Source organism: Oncorhynchus nerka, linkage group LG23 (genome assembly GCF_034236695.1).
Source record: "Oncorhynchus nerka isolate Pitt River linkage group LG23, Oner_Uvic_2.0, whole genome shotgun sequence".
NCBI classification, from domain to species: Eukaryota; Metazoa; Chordata; class Actinopteri; order Salmoniformes; family Salmonidae; genus Oncorhynchus; species Oncorhynchus nerka.
The window spans coordinates 16522066-16546218 of record NC_088418.1 but is presented as its reverse complement, the minus strand read 5'-3'; the positions used below and the strand labels follow the sequence as shown (position 1 = coordinate 16546218).

General features: G+C 39.8%; 1 protein-coding gene across 1 annotated transcript in view; it reads right to left on the bottom strand.

The window, feature by feature from the left end:
* LOC115106348 (protocadherin-15-like) overlaps positions 1–24153 on the bottom strand; it is a 193059-nt gene that overhangs the window by 84810 nt on the left and 84096 nt on the right. The window contains exons 20-22 of the mRNA XM_065008380.1: positions 23985–24113; positions 16388–16696; positions 15011–15235 (exon numbers count right to left, since the gene is read on the bottom strand). Of these exons, the coding sequence (XP_064864452.1) occupies positions 15011–15235; positions 16388–16696; positions 23985–24113 (663 nt within the window). The remainder of the gene's footprint in view (positions 1–15010; positions 15236–16387; positions 16697–23984; positions 24114–24153) is intronic.

Here is a 24153-nt window from a genome sequence, read left to right as displayed (position 1 = left end):
AGTGAATGGTGTTCCAGGTCTCTGAACAGAGGCAGCAGCCTCTAAGGTGCAGGGTTGAGTAACCGCTGAATAGTGTTCCAGGTCTCTGAACAGAGGGCAGCAGCCTCTAAGGTGCGGGTTTGAGTAACCGCTGAATAGTGTTCCAGGTCTCTGAACAGAGGGCAGCAGCCTCTAAGGTGCGGGTTTGAGTAACCGCTGAATAGTGTTCCAGGTCTCTGAACAGAGGCAGCAGCCTCTAAGGTGCAGGGTTGAGTAACCGCTGAATAGTGTTCCAGGTCTCTGAACAGAGGGCAGCAGCCTCTAAGGTGCAGGGTTGAGTAACCGCTGAATAGTGTTCCAGGTCTCTGAACAGAGGGCAGCAGCCTCTAAGGTGCAGGGTTGTGTTTAACCGGTCGTAGCCGCTATTTAATAGTCTGATGGCCTTGAGATAGGCCATGTTACCATTACTACTACTACTACTCATACTGCTGCTACTACTACTGCTACTAGTACTATTGCTACTGCTCATACCGCTCCTACTACTACTACTATGCTATAATAACAATAATAAAGATACCCCTCACATGTGGATGCTTCCAGTTGTCAAAATGAGAACTACTACAATAAGAGAGATACCCCTCACAGTTAGATGCTCAGCATGAGAAGCATGTCTGTGTATACATGAGTTTGTAAACAGATACCCTCCATTAACATGCTGCATCTTCAGAGTGTTGGATTGATTCCAATATTTTTGTGAGTTAGTGAAGTAGCTAGCACCATCACTGTCACTGCTGCTGGACATGGCAAACCATTTCCCCCTGCTCATCGTTCGGCGGCCTTCACAACTGTCAGCCTGGCCGAGAGAGTCTCCCATTAGCACTTAGGCAGAGTACTAAACCAAAATGTCATACAGAAATATCTCATTTACGTAATTATTAACACCCGAGTCAATATTTTGTAGAAACACATTTGGAGGCGATAAGTCTCTAAGAGCTTTGAACACCTGGATTGTATAATATTTGCCCATTATTATTAGAAAACATGTTTCAAGCTCTGTCAAGTTAATTGTTGATCATTGCTAGAGAGACATTTTCAAGCAGATTAAAGTCAAAACTGTAACTAGGCCACTCAAGAACATTCAATGTCATCTTGGTAAGCAATTTCAGTGAAGATTTGGTCTTGCCAGTGTAGATTTGGCCTTGTGTTTTAGGTTATTGTCCTACTGAAAGGTGAATTAGTCTCCCAGTATCTGTTGGAAAGCAGACTGAACCAGGTTTTCCTCTAGGATTTTGCTTGTGCTTATTGCTTTATTTTTTATCATAATAAGCTCCCTAGTCCTTGCAGATGACAAGCATACCCATAACATGATGCAGCCACCACCATGCTTGAAAATATGAAGAGTGGTACTCAGTGATGTGTTGTGTTGGATTTGCCCCAAACATTACACTTTGTATTCAGGACAAAAAGTTATTACCACTATTACTTAAGTGCCTTGTTGCAAACAGGATGAATGTTTTAGAATATTTGTATTCTGTACAGCCTTCCTTCTTTTCACTCTGTCATTTAGGTTAGTATTGTAGAGTAACCACAATGTTGTTGATCCATCTTAAGTTTTCTTATATCACAACCAATAAACTCTGTAACTGTTTTAAAATCACCATTGGCATGATGGTGAAATCCCTAAGCAGTTTCCCCCCTCTCCAGCAACTGAGTTAGGAAGGAAACCTGTATCTTTGTAGTGACTGGGTGTATCAATACACCTTCCAAAGTATAATTAATAACTTCTCCATGCTCAAAGGGATAGTCATGGTCTGCTTTTTTTTTTTTTTCACACATCTACCAATCGGTGCCCTTATTTGCGAGGCATTGAAAAACCTCCCTGGTCTTTGTGGCTGAGTCTGTGCTTCAAATCCACTTCTTGATTGAGTGACCTTACAGATACATGTATGTGTGGGGTACAGAGATGGTGTAGTCATTCAAAAATTGTGTTTTTATTGAACACAGAATGAGTCCAAGCAACTTATGCGATTTGTTAAGCACATTTTTACTCCTGAACATATTTAGGCTTCCCATAACAAAGGGGTTGAATACTTATTGACTCAAGACATTTCAGCATTAAAATGTTTATTCATTTCCAAAATGTTCAACAAACAAAATTCCACTTTAACATTATGGGGTATTGTGTGTAGATTAGTGACACAAAATCTCAATTTAGGCAACTTTAAATTCAGGCTGTAACACAACAAAATGTGGAAAAAGTCAAGGGGTGTGAATACTTTCTGAGGCAGCTGTACACTCAATAGCAGACCATGAGACTTCATTATGGCTGACACAGCGGGGCGTACAGCGGAGGGACTGGTTTAACTTCAGGCTTGGGAGAGATCATTAGACCGTGTGTGTGAACCACAAAAGCAACAGCTTTAGGTGGAGCTATGCCAAACCCATAGTCACTGGTAGAGGACATCAGTACTAAATAAGTCTTACTTTCCGAAGACACTGTGTCTGACGACTGAAGAGGCCCTATAATGAGTGCTGCTACTTGGATAGCTTGGATCAGAACAGAAAACATCTAGAATCTGTCCAGTGGCTGCTCAACTATTCATCATTAAAACAGAGCTGCATTCAATAGAGTATGTCGCCTCACAAAGTCCAAGATGAGGCCAGGCTAGTTCATGTATCCAAATTACACATCCTTCCCTGGCCTCCTCGTGCTCACAGAATTTATACAAAAACATCCTTGGTACAGTACCTCGGCTTGTTAATAAAACCTAGCGGTTCTCTGAGTGAGTTTTGCTCTGGCAGAGTGGAAAATGCTGCGGCAAAGAATCTCAACTGTGTTATTGTGTTTCTATGGATGGTTTCCTCATCAAGTCTATACAACCCATAGAAGCGATCTCACAGCTTAATCACTCCGCTCTCCCTCTAGTCTCCACGGACCAGGCATCACGTTACATTACCATCCTACCCGCGCCGCACTGTTCTGTCTCAACAGCAAATAATCATCGATTAGCATCGTCAGACGGAAAGGTACACTATCTGTTTCCCTGCCCTTTAGATACAGGAAGGAGGATGGATACACCTCATTTGTACTTTTCATTCCTTTTCCCATGTTGTTTGGCTGGTAAAACACACAGGTCATCGTATTGGTGACGAGTGAGGGAGTGAGGCGTTAGGAATGAGGGAGAGAGAATGCTAAACCCTAACACAGCTTCAAAGGTGTCGTCCTCCAGTGTCCCTCTTTAACTGTATCCTTTTTTCATGAGTAACATATCTATGTAGCAGCTAGATCGAAATAATTCTACTCAAGGACACCGGCTGAGTACTACAGTCTTGTTTAAGTGCAGTGTAATACCACATCACCATCCTGATCTATTTTAGTGGCTACTTTTCTACTGTTCTACCGTTCTACTGTACCACAGTACTACTATAATACTGTTCTACTGTACTACTATAATACTGTTCTACTGTACTAATGTTATAATGTAATACTGCACTACTAAAATACTGTTCTACTGTACTACTATAATACTGTTCTACTGTTGTACTATAATACTGTTAAACTGTTCTACTGTACTACTATACTACTGTACTACTATAATACTGTTCTACTGTACAACTATGATCCTGTTCTACTGTACTACTACAATACTGTTCTACTGTACTAATATACTACTGCTCAACTGTTCTACTATACTGTTCTACTATACTACTATACTACTGTACTACTGTATTACTGTTCAACTATGATCCTGTTCTACTGTACTACTACAATACTGTACTGTAATACTGTTCTACTATAATATGGTTCTACCATAATACTGTTCTACTGTAATACTGTTCTACAATAATACTGTACTACTGTAGGACTGTTCTACTGTACTACTGTACAACTATAATACTGTTCTAATGTTCTACTGAACTACTGTAATAATGTCCTAATCTTCTAATATAATACTGTTCTACTATAATATTGTTCTACTGTACTACCATAATACTCTACTGTAATATTGTACTACTGTACTACTATAATACTGTTCTAGTATAAAACTGTTCTACTGTTCTAATGTACTACTATTCAACTGTTCTAATGTAATACTATTATACTATACTACTGTACTATTATAATAGTGTTCTACTATAATACTGTACTACTGTAGTACTGTTCTACAATAATACTGTTCTACCATAATTGTTATACTGTACTACTATAATAATCTTCTACTGTTCTACCATAATACTGTTACTGTACTAATGTTCTATTATACTACTGTACTACTATACTACAATAATACTGTTATACTGTACTACTGTTTAACTATGATCATGTTCTACTGTACTACTACAATACTGTTCTACTATTCTACTGTGCTAATATACTACTGCTCAACTGTTCCAATGTACTACTATAATACTGTTCTGCTGTACTACTGTTCTACTGTTATAATATAATACTGTAATACTATACTACTGTACTACCATAATACTGGTCAACTGTTCTACTATAATACTGTACTACTTAGTACTGTTCTACAATAATACTGTTCTACTGTACTATGATAATACTAAAATACTGTTCCACTGTACTACTGTTCCACTGTTATACTGTACGAATGTTCTAATGTTCTACTGTACTACATTTCTACTGTACTACTGCACTACTAAAACACTGTTCTACTGTACTACCATACTACTGGTCTACTGTTCTACTATAATACTGTACTATCTAGTACTGTTCTACAATAATACTGTCTAGTACTGTTCTACGGTACTACTGTTCTACTGTACTACTATAATACTATAATACTGTACTACTGTACAACTATTATACTGTACTACAATCATACAGTTCTACTGTACTGATATACTACTGTAATATTGTTCTACTGTTCTACGATAATACTGTTCTACCACAATACTGTACAACTAATACTGTTCTAATGTTCTACTGAACTACTGTAATAATGTTCTACTCTTCTAATAAAATACTGTTCTACTGTTCTACTATAATACTGTTCTACTGTACTATTGTTCTACTGTACTACTGTTCTACTGTACTACTATAATACTCTTCTACTGTAATATTGTACTACTGTATTACTATAATACTGATCTACTGTACTACTGTACTACTGTAATACTGTTCTACTGTACTACTGTTCTACTGTACTACTGTTCTACTGTACTACTATAATAATGTTCTACTGTTCTACTGTGCTACTATAATACTGATCTACTGTTCCAATGTACTACTATTCAACTGTACTACTATAATACTGTTCCGCTGTTCTACTGTACTACTATAATACTGTTCTACTGTACTACTGTACTACTGTTCTACTATAATACTGTAGTACTGTTCTACCATAATACTGTACTACTGTTCTACTGTACTACTATAATACTGTTCTACTGTACTACTGTACTACTATAATACTGTTCTACTGTACTACTGTTCTACTGTACTACTATAATAATGTTCTACTGTACCACTATAATACTGTACTACTGTTCTACTGTCCTACTGTACTACTATAATACTGTTCTACTATAATACTGTAGTACTGTTCTACCATAATACTGTACTACTGTTCTACTGTACTACTATAATACTGTTCTACTGTACTACTGTACTACTGTTCTACTATAATACTGTTCTACTATAATACTGTAGTACTGTTCACCATAATACTGTACTACTGTTCTACTGTACTACTATAATACTGTTCTACTGTACTACTATAATACTGTACTACTGTTCTACTGTACTACTATAATACTGTTCTACTGTACTACTATAATACTGTTCTACTGTACTACTATAACAATGTTCTACTCTACCACTATAATACTGTACTACTGTTCTACTGTCCTACTGTACTACCATAATACTGTTCAATGTTCTACTGTCCTACTACAATACTGTTCTACTGTTCTACTATAATACTGTAGTACTGTTCTACCATAATAATATACTACTGTTCTACTATGATACTGTTCTACTGTTCTACTATAATACTGTAGTACTGTTCTACCATAATACTGTACTACTGTACTACTATGATACTGTTCTACTGTTCTACTGTTCTACTATAATACTGTTCAATGTTCTACTGTACTACTGCAATAATATTCTACTGTTCTACTATAATAGTGTTCAAATGTACTACTATAATACTGTTCTACTGTACTACCATAATACTGTTTTACTGTACCACTATATTACTGTTCTACGTATCTACAGTACTACTGTAATACTTTTCTATTATTATATTGTTTTATTATGATATTGCACTACTGTACTAATGTTCTACTATAAAACTGTACTACTATACTACTGAAGTAATATTCTACTGTTTCAATGTACTACTGTTCTACTGTACTACTATAATACTGTTCTACCATAATACTGTTCTACTGTACTACTATAATACTGTTCTACCATAATAGTGTTCTACTGTACTACTGTACTCTTCTACTGTACTACTGTTCTACCATGATACTGTTCTACTGTACTACTTTAATACTGTTCTACTATAACACTGTACTACTATACTATTGTACTACTGTACTACAGTTCTACTGTACTACGATAATACTGTTCTAATGTTCTACTGTTCCACTGAACTACTTTAATAATGTTCTACTATAATACTGTTCTATTGTTCTAATGTACTACTATAAAACTGTTATACTGTTCTACCATAATACTGTACCATTATAATACTGTTCTACTGTAATACTGTTCTACTGTTCAAATGTACTACTATAATAATGTTCAACTGTACTACTATACTACTACAATACTTTTCTACTGTTCTACTACAATACTGTTCTACTGTACTACTATAATACTGTACTACTATACTACTGTAGTACTGTTCAACTGTACTATAATACTGTTCTACTGTACTACTATAATACTGTACTACTGTACTACGATAATATGTCTCTACTGTTCTACTACAATACTGTTCTACTGTACTACAATAATACTGTTCTACTGTAATACTGTTCTACTGTTCAAATGTACTACTATAATAATGTTCAACTGTACTACTATACTACTACAATACTTTTCTACTGTTCTACTACAATACTGTTCTACTGTACTACTATAATACTGTACTACTATACTACTGTAGTACTGTTCAACTGTACTATAATACTGTTCTACTGTACTACTATAATACTGTACTACTGTACTACGATAATATGTCTCTACTGTTCTACTACAATACTGTTCTACTGTACTACAATAATACTGTTCTACTGTACTACTATAATCCTGTACTACTGTACTACTATAATATTGTTATACTGTTCTACTATAATACTGTAGTACTGTTCTACTGTACTACTATAATACTGTTCTACTGTACTACTGCAATACTGTAATACTGTACGACTGTACTACTGTTCTATTATAATAATGTACTACAGTACTATCGTACTACTGTAGTACTATTCTACTGTTCTAAAGTACTACTATGATACTGTTCTACTGTACCACTATAATACTGTTCTACTATACTACTATATTACTGTACTACTATAATACTGTTCCACAACAAAACTGCTCTACTGTATTACAATAAATTTTATTTTATTTTTATTTCACCTTTATTTAACCAGGTAGGCTAGTTGAGAACAAGTTCTCATTTGCAACTGCGACCTGGCCAAGATAAAGCATAGCAGTGTGAACAGACAACAACACAGAGATACACATGAAGTAAACAATTAACAAGTCAATAACACAGTAGAAAAAAAGAGAGTCTATATACATTGTGTGCAAAAGGCATGAGGAGGTAGGCGAATAATTACAATTTTGCAGATTAACACTGGAGTGATAAATGATCAGATGGTCATGTACAGGTAGAGATATTGGTGTGCAAAAAAGCAGAAAAGTAAATAAATATAAACAGATAGTAGATAAAATTGGGTGGGCTATTTACCGATAGACTATGTACAGCTGTACTACTGTAGTACTGTTCTGATGTGCTACTGATGTACTACTGTTCCACTGTGCTACTGTTCTGCAGTTCACTGTTCTACTGGAGTACTATAATACTGTTCTACTGTAATACTGGTCTACTGTACTACTACACTACTGTAAAACAGCTCTACTGTTCTATTGTACTACTATGCTACTATAATACTGTTCTATTGTACTACTGTGCTACTATAATACTGTTCTATTGTACTACTGTGCTACTATACTACTGTTCTATTGTACTACTGTGCTACTATACTACTGTTCTATTGTACTACTGTGCTACTATAATACTGTTCTATTGTACTACTGTGCTACTATAATACTGTTCTAATGTACAACTGTTCTACTATAATACTGTTCTACTGTTTATTTATTCATTTTATTTTACCTTTATTTAACTCTACAAGTCAAAGAAGAACACATTGTTATTTACAATGACGTCCTACCAAAAGGCCTCCTGCGGGGACGGGGCTGGGATCAAAAATAAACACAATATAAATATAGGACAAAACACACACAACAATAGAGACTACACAACAGAACATAAAGAGAGACCTAAAACAACAACATAGCAAGGCAGAAACACATGTGAACACAGCACGGTAGCAACACAACATGGTAGCAGCACAAAACATGGTACAAACATTATTGGGCAAGGACAACAACACAAAGGGCAATTAGGTAGAGACAACAATACATCACACAAAGCAGCCACAACTGTCAGTAAGTGTCCATGATTGAGTCTTTGAAAGAAGAGATTGGGATAAAACTGTCCAGTTTGAGTGTTTGTTGCAGCTCGTTCCAGTCGCTAGTTGCAGCGAACTGAAAAGAGGAGGGACCCAGGGATGTGTGTGCTTTGGGGACCTTTAACACAATGTGACTGGCAGAATGCGTGTTGTATGTGGAGGATGAGGGCTCCAGTAGATATCTCAGATAGGGGGGAGTGAGGCCTATGAGGGTTTTATAAATAAGCATCAACCAGTGGGTCTTGTGATGTGTATACAGAGATGACCAGTTTACAGAGGAGTATAGAGTGCATTGATGTGTCCTATAAGGAGCTTTGGTGGCAAATCTGATGGCTGAATGGTAAAGAACATCTAGCCACTCGAGAGCACCCTTACCTGCCGATCTATAAATTATGTTTCCGTACTCTAGCATGGGTAGGAAGGTAATCTGAATCAGGGTTAGTTTGGCAGCTTGGGTGAAAGAGGAGCGATTGCAATAGAGGAAACCAAGTCTAGATTTAACTTTAGCCTGCATCTTTAATATGTGCTGAGAGAAGGACAGTGCACCGCCCAGCCATACTCCCAAGTACTTGTATGAGGTGACTACCTCAAGCTCTAAACCCTCAGAGGTAGTAATCACACCGGTGGGAAGAGGGGCATTCTTCTTACCAAACCACATGACCTTGTTTGGGAGGTGTTCAGAACAAGGTTAAGGGCAGAGAAAGCTTGTTGGACACTAAGAAAGCTTTGTTGTAGAGCATTTAACACAAAATCCGGGGAGGGGCCAGCTGAGACTGTATCATCTACATATCAATAGATGAGAGCTTCCTACTGCCTGAGCTATGTTGTTGATGTAAATTGAGAAGAGCGTGGGACCTAGGATCGAGCCTTGGGGTACTCCCTTGGTGACAGGCAGTGGCTGAGAGCAGATTTTCTGACTTTATACACTGCACTCTTTGAGAGAGATAGTTAGCAAACCAGCCCAAAGACCACTCAGTGACACCAATACTCCTAAGCCGACCCACAATAATGGAATGGTCTACTGTATCAAAAGCTTTGGCCAAGTCAATAAAAATAGCAGCACAATATTGCTTATAGAATCAAGGACAATGGTGACATCATTAGTCGCATTAGAAGATGTGGGACATGAGGAACTGTACTACTGTACTACTGGTTTACTGTTCTAATACAATGCTGCTCTAATGTTCTACTGTACTACTATAATACTGTTCTACTGCTCTACTGTACTACTATACTACTGTACTACTGTACTACCATAATACTGGTCTACTGTACTACTATAATACTGTACTACTGTTCTACTGTACTACTATAATGCTGTTATACAGTACTACTATAATACTGTTCTACTGTACTACTATACTACTGTTCTACTGTACTACTGTATTACTGCTCTACTGTACTACTATACTACTGTGGTACTGTACTACCATAATAATGGTATACTGTACTACTATAATACTGTTCTAATGTTCTACTGCTCTTCTGTACTACTATAATACTGTTCTAATGTTCTACTGCTCTTCTGTACTACTATAATACTGTTCTACTGTACTACTATACTACCATAATAATGGTCTACTGTACTACTATACTACTGTACTACTGTACTACCATAATAATGGTCTACTGTTCTACTGTACCACTATAATGCTGTTCTACTGTACTACTATAATACTGTTCTACTGTACTACTGTATCACTGCTATACTGTACTACTATACTACTGTAGTACTGTACTACCATAATAATGGTATACTGTACTACTATAATGCTGTTCTAATGTTCTACTGCTCTACTGTACTACTATAATACTGTTCTACTGTACTACTATAATACTGTAGTACTGTACTACCATAATAATGGTCTACTGTACTACTATAATACTGTTCTAATGTTCTACTGCTCTACTGTACTACTATAATACTGTTCTACTATAATACTGTTCTAATGTTCTACTGTACTACTATAATACTGTTCTACTATAATACTGTTCTAATGTTCTACTGTACTACTATAATACTGTTCTACTATAATACTGTTCTATTGTTCTACTGTACTACTATAATACTGTTCTACTGCTCTACTGTACTACTATAATACTGTTCTAATGTACTACTGTTCTACTATAATACTGTTCTACTGTACTACTGTTCTACTGTACTACTATAATACTATTCTACTGTACTACTATAACACTGTTCTACTGTACTACTGTTCTACTGTACTACTATAATACTGTTCTACTGTACTACTGTTCTACTATAATACTGTACTACTGTACTACTGTTGTACCGTTCTACTATAATACTGTACTACTGTTCTACTGTACCATTATAATACTGTTCTACTGTACTACTGTTCTACTATAATACTGTACTACTGTACTACTGTTGTACCGTTCTACTATAATACTGTACTACTGTTCTACTGTACTACTGTTCTACTATAATACTGTACTACTGTTCTACTGTTCTACTATAATACTGTACTACTGTACTACTGTACCATTATAATACTGTACTACTGTACTACTGTTCTACTGTACCATTATAACACTGTTCTACTGTACTACTGTTCTACTGTACTACTATAATACTGTTCTACTGTACTACTGTTGTACCGTTCTACTATAATACTGTACTACTGTTCTACTGTACCATTATAATACTGTACTACTGTACTACTGAGCGTCATTCCGAGGCCAACGGCAGGCTAATCTCCATTCAGCAAGTGTCTGGTGGTTAATCTTCTGAAACATAATAAATCTGATGGCCACTGACAAAATAGAGCCCTCAAAAACCTAATGACCATCAAGACATCAAATACCACAGCACTGTACTACAGTATCAATCTGTCAGCTTGTCTTTTGTCAGGCCAGGAGAAATGAGAGGTAGCTGGAGGATCATTTATCTCTCTTTAGCTCCGTGGTGATGAGGGTGGCTAGTGGTTTCAGACCAGAGAGAAAGATGGGAGAGTGAGAGAGCGAGAGAGCGAGACAGAGAGAAAGAGTCACATGGCAAATCAACATGGTGAAGTCTGTGGATTCATATAGAAAACGGGACAGTGTTATATTAACACACTGCTTAGCAGTGGTGGAAAATACTTAAGTAAAAATACCTTAAAGTACTACTTAAGTAGTTTTTGTGGTACTTTTACGTCACTACATTCCAAAGAAAATACTGTGCTTTTTACTCCATACATTAACACTCAAAAGAACTTGTTACATTTTGAATGCTTAGCAGGACTGAAAATGGTATAATTCACACACTAATCAAGAGAACATCCCTGGTCATCCCTACTGCCTATGGTCTGGCAGACTCACTAAACACAAATGCATCTTTTGTAAATAATGTCTGAGTGTTGGAGTGTGCCCCTGGCTATCCATACATTTTTTAAACAAGAAAATTGTGCTGTCTGCTTTGCTTAATATAAGGAATTTGAAAATGTATACTTTTACTTCTACTTTTGATACTTAAGTATATTTTAGCAATTACATTTACTTTGATACTTAAACCAAATACTTTTGGACTTTCAAGTACTATTTTACTGGGTGACCTTCACTTTTACATCAGTATCGTTCTATTAAGGTATCTATATGTTTACTCAAGAATGACAATTGGGGACTTCTTCCACCACTGCTGTGTAAAGTATAAAGCCCTATTCAAATATTTCCCAGAGTGCCTTGCCTTTTGAGTAAATTGTAGAGTTAGCACCCATGACTTTATTTGTTGGTGACAGAGACATGGTTGTTGCTTTCATCCATTTTCGGTCCTATGGAGATCCTAAGCGAATATGTTAGCAATATGCAGTTGAAGTCGGAAGTTTACATACACCTTAGCCAAATACATTTAAACTCAGTTTTTCACAATTCCTGACATTTCATTCTAGTAAAAATGTCTTAGGTCAGTTAGGATCACCACTTTATTTTAAGAATGTGAAATGGCATAATAATAGTAGAGATAATGATTTATTTCAGCTTTTATTTCTTTCATCACATTCCCAGTGGGTCAGAAGTTTACATACACTCAATTAGTATTTGGTAGCATTGCCTTTGAATTGTTTAACTTGGGTCAAACGTTTCGGGTAGCCTTCCACAAGATTCCCACAATAAGTAGGGTGAATTTTGGCCCATTCCTCCTGACAGTGGTGGTGTAACTGAGTCAGGTTTGTAGGCCTCCTTGCTCGCACATGCTTTTTCAGTTCTGCCCACAAATGTTCTATAGGATTGAGGTCAGGGCTTTGTTGTCCTTAAGCTATTTTGCCACAACTTAGGAAGTATGCCTGGGGTCAATGTCCATTTGGAAGACCCATTTGCAACCAATATTTAACTTCCTGACTGATGTCTTGCTTCAATATATCCACATAATGTTCCTTCCTCATGCTGCCATCTATTTTGTGAAATGCACCAGTCCCTCCTGCAGCAAAGCACCCCCACAACACGATGCTGCCACTCACGGTTGGGATGGTGTTCTTCGGCTTGCAAGCCTCCCCCTTTTTCCTCCAAACATAACGATGGTCATTATGGCCAAACAGTTTTAAAAAATTGTTTTTAAAAATTTTACCCCCTTTTTTTGCCCCAATTTCATAGTATCCAATTGCTTTTAGTAATTACTATCTTGTCTCATCTCTACAACTCCCGTACGGGCTCGGGAGAGACGAAGGTTGAGAGTAACGCGTCCTCCGAAACACAACCCAACCAAGCCGCACAGCTTCATTAACACAGCAAATCCAATCCAGAAGCCAGCCGAACCAAAGTGTCGGAGGAAACACCGTGCCCCTAGCGACCTGGTCAGTGTGCACTGCCTCCAGCCCGCCACAGGATTCGCTATGAGACAAGGATATCCCTACCGGCCAAACCCTCCCTAACCCGGACGATGCTAGTGTGTCGCCCCATGGACCTCCCGGTCGCGGCCGGCTGCGACAGAGCCTGGGCTCGAAACCAGAGTCTCTGGTGGCACATCTAGCGATGCGTAAGTGTGTGTGCGATGCAGTGCCTTAGACCACTGCGCCACCCGGGAGGTCAAACAGTTCTATTTTTGTTTCATCACACCAGAGGATATTTCTCCAAAAAGTACGATCTTTGTCCCCATGTGCAGTTGCAAACTGTAGTCTGGCTTTTTTATGGTGGTTTTGGAGCAGTGGCTTCTTCCTTGCTGAGTGGCCTTTCAGGTTATGTCGATATAGGATTTGTTTTACTGTGGATATAGATACTTTTGTACCTGTTTCCTCCAGCATCGTCACAAGGTCCTTTGCTGTTGTTCTGGGATTGATATGCACTTTTCACACCAAACTATGTTCATCTCTAGGAGACAGAACGCGTCTCCTTCCTGAGTGGTATGACAGCTGCGTGGTCCCATGGTGTTTATACTTGTGTACTGTTGTTTGTACAGATGAACGTAGTACCTTCAGGCGTTTGGAAATTGCTCCCAAGAATGAACAGGCAGTTAACCCACTGTTCCTAGGCCGTCATTGAAAATAAGAATTTGTTCTTAACTGACTTGCCTAGTAAAATAAAGGTAAAATAAAATAAAAACCAGACTTGTGGAGGTCTACAATTTATTTCTGAGGTCTTGGCTGATTTCTTTTGATTTTCCCATGATATCAAGCAAAGAGGCACTGAGTTTGAAGGTAGGCCTTGAAATACATCCACAGGTACACCTCCAATTTACTCAAATGATGTCAATTAGCCTATCAGAAGCTTCTAAAGCCATGACATAATTTTCTGGAATTTTCCAAGCTGTTTAAAGGCACAGTCAACTTAGTGTATGTAAACTTCTGACCCACTGGAATTGTGATATAGTGAATTATAAGTGAAATAATCTGTCTGTAAACAATTGTTGGAAAAATTACTTGTGTCATGCACAAAGTAAATGTCCTAACCGACTTGCCAAAACTATAGAAATTTGTGGAGTGGATGAAAAACGAGTTTTAATGACTCCAAGTGTATGTAAACTTCCGACTTCAACTGTACAGTATATATTTATTTTATTACACAATACCATATGTATTTCTTAAGGCCTTATTTTGAGGGCCTATGTTTACCCTAATTGAGGGGCCTGAAACTCATACACGTCCCCTTCATTGTTTGTTTTCATATCTATGTTTGTGAACAATTATAATTATTTTAACACTGGAGAATTTGCTGTGCATGTATCTATGAACAACAACAAAAAATGTCTGCTGCCACACCTCTGCATTTTCTCCTTTGAATGATGGCTTAACTGATGGCTAGTGGCTTAACTGATGGGCCTCTGTTATGGAGGTAGGCAGAGGGAAGGTTGTTTCCTTACCATTATCTTTACAGTGACAGTGGCCAGGCCTGGGGGCATGCTCTCTTCATTGTCCAGAGCTTCCACCACGAAGGTGTAGGTATGGTCCGAGGCTGCCAGGGTCTCAAAGTCTAGCGTCTGCAGCACAGAGAGCTCTCCAGTCACTGGGTTGACGGCAAAAAGTTGTCTGGCCTCCTGCGTCCGGATACGGAAGGTGATGTTGGAATCCAGGTCAGCATCTTTGGCCTGGAGGAGGTGGAGGAGAAGGAGGTATGAAGGAGGAGGTGGAGGTGGAGGAGGAAGGAATACTGTCGGTAATGGTTAAGTGTCCCCTATTAGTCGGTCTCAACAGCCAGAAAATGATACGAATTATACAGCATTTTGCAACCTTTATTTCAACCTGAGTCCCTTATTCAGGCGACAAGCAATTCTAGTTTCTACAGAATGGCAACTCGTCAGACAAATCACAGTGATCTGCAGTAATAACTACTCAAATCCATTGTCAGGAGGGAGGCCACTATTAATGGATTCATACCTGTCTGTGGAGTATTTTCAGGTGGAGGTGAGTGTGTTAACATGGAGTGTGTATTGGGGGAGAATATCTTTGGGCCTATACACAGATAAACCCCCTACCGTGCTAGCTCAGTCATCAGTGGCCCCACTAATTTGCCCAAAATATCAGCGTATCAGCAGGTTCGGTGTGGCGTGGGGAGCGACGGAAGGTGTTGATAGGTTTGTCACTGCAGAGGGATCAGTGTACTTGGACCAGACAGTCATTGTCATGGCAACTGTCAATCAACCAACCCGACCTGAAATGTTCCATGATTAGCCCAACAAAGGGAGACATGACTGGTCTCATAAAAAAATATTCTCTGGGCTGGCCAACAACAAATAACCTAGTTAGTCCAGGCTCAACTTTAGAATCACAATTCTAAAAGGAAAGGTTCTTGTTAAACACAAATAGAAACAGGATCTTGAAAAATAATGGGGGAAAAATTGGGTGGTTTGTCTTTTTCGGTTTCTATTCCACTCAGAGAGTCATGTTCTGTTTGTTTGTTTGTTTGTATGGTTGGTTGGTTGGTATAGATACTTGGTGTAATTTGATGTAACAAAAGGCAGCGACCGCTGTGCGGGAATCTGAAGCTCCTGTTTGCCCTTTCCTGGCAGCATGTGACTGAATAGCGAGGCCATGTCTGAGGTTTTGATATCCTCTGTCAATATGCTCTAGGCTAACCATGTACCTCCTGGCTTTGTGTGCTTTGATGTACAAGAGGATGCATTTGGACTGTGGAGTGTTTGAAGTAGTATATACCCCTGCTGCTGAGTGTGTATGGAGCATGCTGTGCACTCTTGGACACGCACACACACACACACACACACACACACACGAAAACTCACGGTAAACTGCAGGATGACTGTGTTCTTAGGACTATTCTCCGGCAGATTGACCGTATAGGATGGTTGTGAGAACACTGGACTGTTATCATCCACATTCAGCACAGTCACCGACAGAGTCAGCGTGGTCCTCCTGGGGTCCTCCACCGCTCCGTCCTCCGCCTCCACAATGAGGTCATACTGACCCCTGACCTCTCGGTCCAGAGGCACTGCGGTGGAGATGGTGCCGTTGGAGTTGATCCTGAAGAGGTCGGCGTGATTGACCAGTCGGTAGCACACCTGGCCATTAACCCCCGTGTCTGGATCTGTGGCCTGGATGGATAGATGGATGGATGGATAGATGGAGGAATGGATAGATGGATAAATGGAGGGATGGATAGATGGATGGATAAATGGAGGGATGGATGGATAAATGGAGGGATTGATGGAGGGATGGAGGGATTGATGGAGGGATGGATAGATAGATGGATAAATGGAGGGATGTATGGATAAATGGAGGGATTGATGGATAGATGAGTAGATGGATGGATGGATGGGTAGATAGACGGATAGATGATGGATGGATGGATGGAGGGATGGATAGATAGATGGAGGGATGGATAGATAGATGGAGGGATGGAAATATGGAAGGATGGATAGATGGATGGATGGATGGATGGATGGATGGATGGATGGATGGATGGATGGATGGATGGATGGATGGATGGATAGATAGATGGAGGGATGGAAATATGGAAGGATGGATAGATGGAGGGATGGATGGATGGAGGGGTGGATAGATAGATGGAGGGATGGATAGATGGAGGGATGGAAATATGGAAGGATGGATAGATGGAGGGATGGATGGATGGAGGGATGGAAAGATAGATGGAGGGATGGATAGATGGAGGGATGGAAATATGGAAGGATGGATAGATGGAGGGATGGATGGATGGATAGATAGATGGAGGGATGGATGGATGGATGGATAGATAGATAAATGAAGGGATGGATGGATAAATGGAGGGATTGATGAATAGATCAGTAGATGGATGGATGGATGGATGGGTAGATAGACGGATAGATGATGGATGGATGGATGGATAGATGGAGGGATGGAAATATGGAAGGATGGATAGATGGAGGGATGGATAGATAGATGGAGGGATGGATGGAAATATGGAAGGATGGATGGATGGATAGATAGATGGAGGGATGGATGGAGGGATGGATGGATGGATAGATAGATGGAGGGATGGATGATGAGGGAGACACAGGGGGAGTTAGACCATCCATATGGTAAGCATCATGCATAAACCAATAGGGAGGAACACACACACGACGAGACACCTGTTTCAACAGCAGGGAGAGAGCAGTACACAGGCCCCAAGCTGACAGCCTTAAACAGGTACAGTGTTACAGTTTAACACACTCTCCAAACTGTGTCCTCTGTAATGCAAATGAAGTGTGCAAGTTAAGCAGCGCTGTCTGTATACTGTAAGCCTTGTATTGTACTCCGCATTAATCCCTCCATTTCTCTTCAGGATTTGATCGAGGTTGAGAACAGTGGAGGAAGTTTTCCAAACCACTAATGAGGTAACGGAACATATAGCTCATGCAAAGAAGAAATTACATATCTCAGAAGCCTTTTAAACCACCAATGTACAGGAACATTCTCCTGCAACAGGGTGATGAAATGAAGATCCTACATCTGTACTGGGAGGTCTTTGTAGGAATGAGACGCCATGATCCCATTGAATAAAGGAGGATCAAGACATAACATCTCACCTCGGGATTGGGAGCTAGAAGTCATTGATAGATGAAAAGATACACGATCTTGAAAATGAAACTTATTCTACTAAAAGATGAGTGATAATTTACTTTGGAAAAGGTTTCTTTCCGACCAGAGATAATGAGACAGGATTGGATTTAAATTTTCATACGCATAAAAACGAAAATTGCCTTGCAATGGGGTGCAAAAAGTAGAATAAAATACCCAAATGATGTTCCTGCTGTTAATGTCTGGTGTGCAACATCCTACCATGAAAAATAACAAAGAACATGTTGGCTCGACTGTAGTCTGAAAGCACAACAGCCAGGCCAAAAGCATGACGATAGATACAGTATCCAGTCAGTGATGGAATTAATTCAATACCTTTTTATTACCTTCTAAAGGAACCAGGGCCTGGTATTGAAAGCATACATTTTCTCAGAAAATCAATTAAAAGTTCATTAAAACCTGTATGGAAGAGAAGCATAGATATGTCTAACACCGTGCATCACCCCAGACCCAACCGGTAAATACCACAATTTGGGAATAGTGTCATTATCTAGTGAGGAAGAGACTGCACGCCGAGCCAGAGAGAGAACAGTGATTTCTGCTTCACTTGTCTTGCTGCCTGCTCTCTCTCGTAAAGTGAATGCAGTAATGGGTCTTGCTGGCTTGATAAACAGAGCAAAATGCCGCTCAGTAGCAGGCAGAATGTGCCAAGTAAAACATTGGAGATGGGCTGATAGTGCTATCAACAAGATAATAGAAGCAAACTAGACAAGTCTTAGACATCAATTCCAATCAGGCAACAATTTTCATCCCGTCGCTGACACATATTCAAACTCATTTGTCTTGCAGACAGTACCTTGGATCACTTCGATCAACATTATACCACAAACCCCCGAGGTGCCTTATTGCTATTATGAACTGGTTACCATCGTAATTAGAGCAGTAAAAACACATGTTTTGTCATACCTGTGGTATACGGTCTGATATACCACGGCTGTCAGCCAATCAGCATTCAGGGCTCGAACCACCCAGTTTATAAATAATACCACCCCACACAAGGTTGCCCACCGTCGGTACTACAGTTTTTTCTGAATGCTTAAACACTAACAGTGATTCTTGATGAAACCATTTACACTTGTAGCCAATGCATTTACCAAGTGTGCCAAACTGAATGCACGTTCTCTCCTTTACACTCAGTGTGTAATTTTATAACACACTTTTTGCAAAACTGTAAACACAACTCACTGCTTTACACCCAGTTTGCAATGTAATAACACACTTCTAGAAAAACTGGAAACATTGGTCTCTACAATGCTACACTATTTCGCCAATTGCCTTTCCACATTGACAAATGTGAAAACACTTTTATATAATGAGTTCACATATCAGTGCTTGAGCACTATAAATAGTCCACAGGTAAACATTTGGTTGGGACAACAATGGAGGCCTATATTGGACAGAGAGTAAGAGGGGTGAGAACTATAGGAGGAAGAGGAGGAGGAAGAGGAGGAGAAGGACGTGGGGAAGGAGAGGATGGGGAAGAGGAAGGGTAGTCAGGAACACAATAACTGATGAAATCAGAGCGACTGTGGTTGACCATGTTGTCAATCATGGGATGAGCATGAGGGAGGCTGGGCAACGGGTTCAATCAAATCTGAGCCGCTAAACTGTTGTAGGTTTCACCTGGATATTTCAAAATGAGAACCAGTAAGTAACTGTAAGGGCTGTAGTCTTACTGGTACAGTAATATGTACTGTACTTTCATAATGAGAAGGATCTATCACTAAAACCATTCAAATGCTTTTACAGAAGTGCAAATAAAACTATCTGGTAGAGGAGGTTGACTGTTCACCCCAGAGCAGGAGACCCACATTGTAAATATGGTAATTGCAAATAACTGCATCAGACTCCGAGAACTGCAGGACCACATAATGAGATAACACCATATTCCAAAACGTCAACAGAGTGAGTCTCTCTGCACTGTCTCGTCTACTGAAACGTCTACAACGTCTACAGAGTCCCTTCCGAAAGAATCTCAGACCGTGTAAATCAAGTGAGATATGAATATGTGCAGGTAAGCTATACTGTCCTATCATTGGTACTGGATCTGGAAGTGTATGGTGCTACATCATATTGACTGATCCCTGTCTTTTCCTACTGTGCTACATTGTCTTGTCTTGACTCTTTCAGAGAGTCATGGAGCTAGAAGCAGATGCAGTGCATCATGAGCTAATATATGTGGACGAGACAGGTTTCATCGTTGCAAAAACAAGGGGCCGCGGCTGAAATATCATCGAACACCGTGCCTTCATCAACGTCCCGGGACAACGTGGTGGCAACATAACAATGTGTGCGGCTATTAGTCAAAACAGCATCCTTCACCATCATGCAATTCTAGGCCCATACAATACTGCACACATGATCATATTTCTGGACACCCTCAACAACAGACTAATCCCTAATGACCAGGGGCCAGAACAACCCAGGTACGTTATCATCTGGGACAATGTTAGTTTCCACCGGGCTGCTGTGTCCGCAATTGGTTCACAGGTCACCCACTTTCATCGTACTCAATCTCCCCCATACTCTCCGTTCTTGAATCCTATTGGAGAATTCTTCTCTGCATGTGGTTGGAAGGTGTATGATCACCAGCCCCACCAACACATACCCCTTCTGCAGGCAATAGAGGAGGCTTGTGGAGAGATGGATCAGGGGTCATGCCAGGACTGAATACGGCACTCCAGACGATACTTTCCATGCTGCCCAGCTGAAGACAACATGTGATGTGGATGAAGTCTTATGACCAGACCCACAAAGAAGGTGAGATGGAGCCACATTTGTTTATGTTCTTTTTGTTCTAAAATAAATGTTTTAGTTTTCTTCTACTGCGCTTTTGTTGTTTGAGGAGTGTTAGAACATATTGAGAAAACATTTGGATACCTGTGTGTATGTGTGTTTAATACATGTATGACAAAACTTTATTTCAAACTGCTATGCCCTGCAAACAGAAAAAGCAAAAGCCAAAAGTTTTTAATTTGTACCATCAGCAGGTAGTTGGTGCTTAGTGTGCTCATTTAAATGATGGTTTGTGTGTACTGTAGACAGTAAACATTTTTTAAAGAGTTTGAAGAGTTTTTACAAGAATTGTTTGCTTTTGCAAGAGGTGTATAATGTTTTGCTGGTTTGGTGTAAGGTTTTGTGGTCGGTGTGTAGAGCTTTGCAAAAATAGCCTATAGTTATATAGTTATAAGATAGTGCCTAAGCAATCATAAAAAAACTGTAACATCCATGCGTTGGCAGATTGAGGAAGGGCAGATGGTTGAGTGCTTAGTGTTCCATAAAGGCTTGCTCATTTCGATGTGCATACTGTAGCCTCTGTAGCTACACAAATCCCACTTGTCTTATCATATGCTGAGCCAGTACGAGCGACTTGCCGATCAATTGCACATTCCGAGATGTTATTGCAGTAATTGATCATATCTGAGAGCTTATTTGATCAAATATTTCAGTTTGGCGGGAGAGTTAGTGTTGATGGTCATGTTTGGCTGAGATATATTCTGATAGCACACATCAGGGCCTCTGGCCAGCTTTAATGTGGCTTGTGGTCCATGGTTTTGCTCCAGGTTAGCTGTGGGGGGGACAAACATGGAATGTTAGAGTTGGGAGCGTGTCCCAAACTCTCCACTGGAGGCCATGTTATGTGGTTGGAATGATTGTCAGTTTGGAGGAAATGAAGGGTCAGGTTTGGGAGTCTAGCCACGCACGCACACGCGTACACACACACACACACACGCACACATGCACACACACACGCACACACACACAGTGGTGTAGGGGAGTGTAAACACAGGTATTCGCTCTTTGCCCATTTATATTTTAGTGGGCATTGCCTATACTCACTTCTTAATCCCCATTGATGCGTATCAAAGTAGTGTAGTGGAGGTATATGCCATATCAATTAATAGGGCTGATGGAACAGATGGGAATGTTTAGCTTAACATTTTGATCAACTATTATTTCTTCCCATTTTAGGCGCAGTAATTTACACACGGCAAAACGCCGTTCTAGAATGCGCACCGCATATGTGAGCGGACAGAGATGGACACATCTGCTAGAAATGCTCAAAGAGGGGAGATCTAAAGATGCAACAACTATCATGTGTTGCTAATATGACTAGGATAATCCCATTGGCTGTTAGACATTGGAAAAAAAAGAATAGAACAAATAGAACAGGAGAACGCATAATGAGGAAGTCTTTATACAATAATTGCCTCCACCTTTCTCTGGTAGGGTTTGGGCTACAAGGCTACTTTGAAGGTAAGACATGTCTCATAATATGAAGTAAAACATCCAGATTTCAAACAATCATGGAAAAAAATGTAAAAATATGGATAGTAATGATAGGCCTAACTGTCTTCTGGTAGATGGAAAGGCTTTCCCAAAAACCTTCTCTATTAAATATTAGCTACAAAGTAGCCTATGCCTACCTGGCATTATTTTCATAAATCCAGTGGCCATTCATTTTGCAAACCTCATCTCATGTGCTACAGAAACAATGCTAATCAAACAACAGTGCTAGGTGCCTGCACACTTCAATTAAAGGGTAACTACACAAAACAACTAAATGTATTGGATTTTTGCCAGACTTCAAAAGTTGTCTGCTGATGTGATTTAAGCATTGTTATGGACTTTGAGAGCAAAAACCTGAAAAAATGGAAAACTTTGAATTTCAGACTCAGTTGACAGCCTCATTTATCTGTTTCAATAGTAGGCCTACTATTAGCCTACTGCACAGTACAGCTTGGGTTGGCCTGACTGTGAAAGGCAAATATGGGATTCATCATTTTAGGTCATTCAGTGTGGATATCACTGTATCTCATATAATGTTTTACACAGGGTGCCTTTCCTTCACCGAATGGGCGGTTTGGAATTTTTGGGGGCATACCCACTTCTCCAGGCACCACCACACACACACACACACACACACACACACACACACACACACACACACACACACGTAAACAATCTAATTATTCACAACACAGCGGTCTGCTGTACTGTAGAAAAAAAACAGAGTCCCACCAAAGATGTCTGCCTACATTATCCTCCGCTTATTCCACAAACAATCCCCAGCCCTATTATCCACACCACTAATTACAGCTCCTTGCAGCTTAACAGAGCCCAACAAAGCTACTCATTATGGGATGTCCCTGAACGTGACAAATGATTCAAATTTCATTTATTTAATTGGAAAATTATCAACAGCGGACCGGGCAGGGGAGCCCTCCCTTTAAATGTAAGAGGTAAATATTGTGTTTTTTTATTGTTTCTGGATGCTGTTGCCATAGTGATAACCGAAAGATACGGGCCTCCCTGCTTTGGGGCTCTTGGCAGCTGGGCACACATGCTGGGAGACCGGGGGGGATCGGCAGGCCAAGCGCAGAGTTGGGCCTTGGCACCCTCACATCCCTGAGGGCCACTAACTACAATTAGCCAAACGGGACAGGGAGAGTAAGCGGGAGACAGACACCAGAGTCACAGAGGAACAGTAGGGTGTACTGCTGCAAGCCAGGTACATGTAAGTCAAACCGCATTGGGACAGACTTTCAATGTCAAAGGCCCCTTGGACATTATGCCAATGCAAGCTGCAATATACGTTCATAGATTCAGTACCACAGAAATATTACTCTACACGGCTAACCAGCCACAGTGCACTGACTTACTCATCAGACAGATCTACTGTATCTTAACATGAGTCCATTCTACAAGGGTCTATGGATGATTCAGTAATGTGGATTATAGAGTGAGTACACAGAATGGCGGACATAAGGGCAGACTTACCTTTACTTGGCCCACAAAACAGTTGGCCTCCTCCTCTGTAACGGTTAGGTTTTGGGGCAGGAGCGGATCGAAGACAGGGTCATTATCGTTGACATCAGTGACCACAATATTCACAGTGGCCGTGGAGGTCTGGAAGCACAGAATAAGAAACGACACAATTATTGATCTC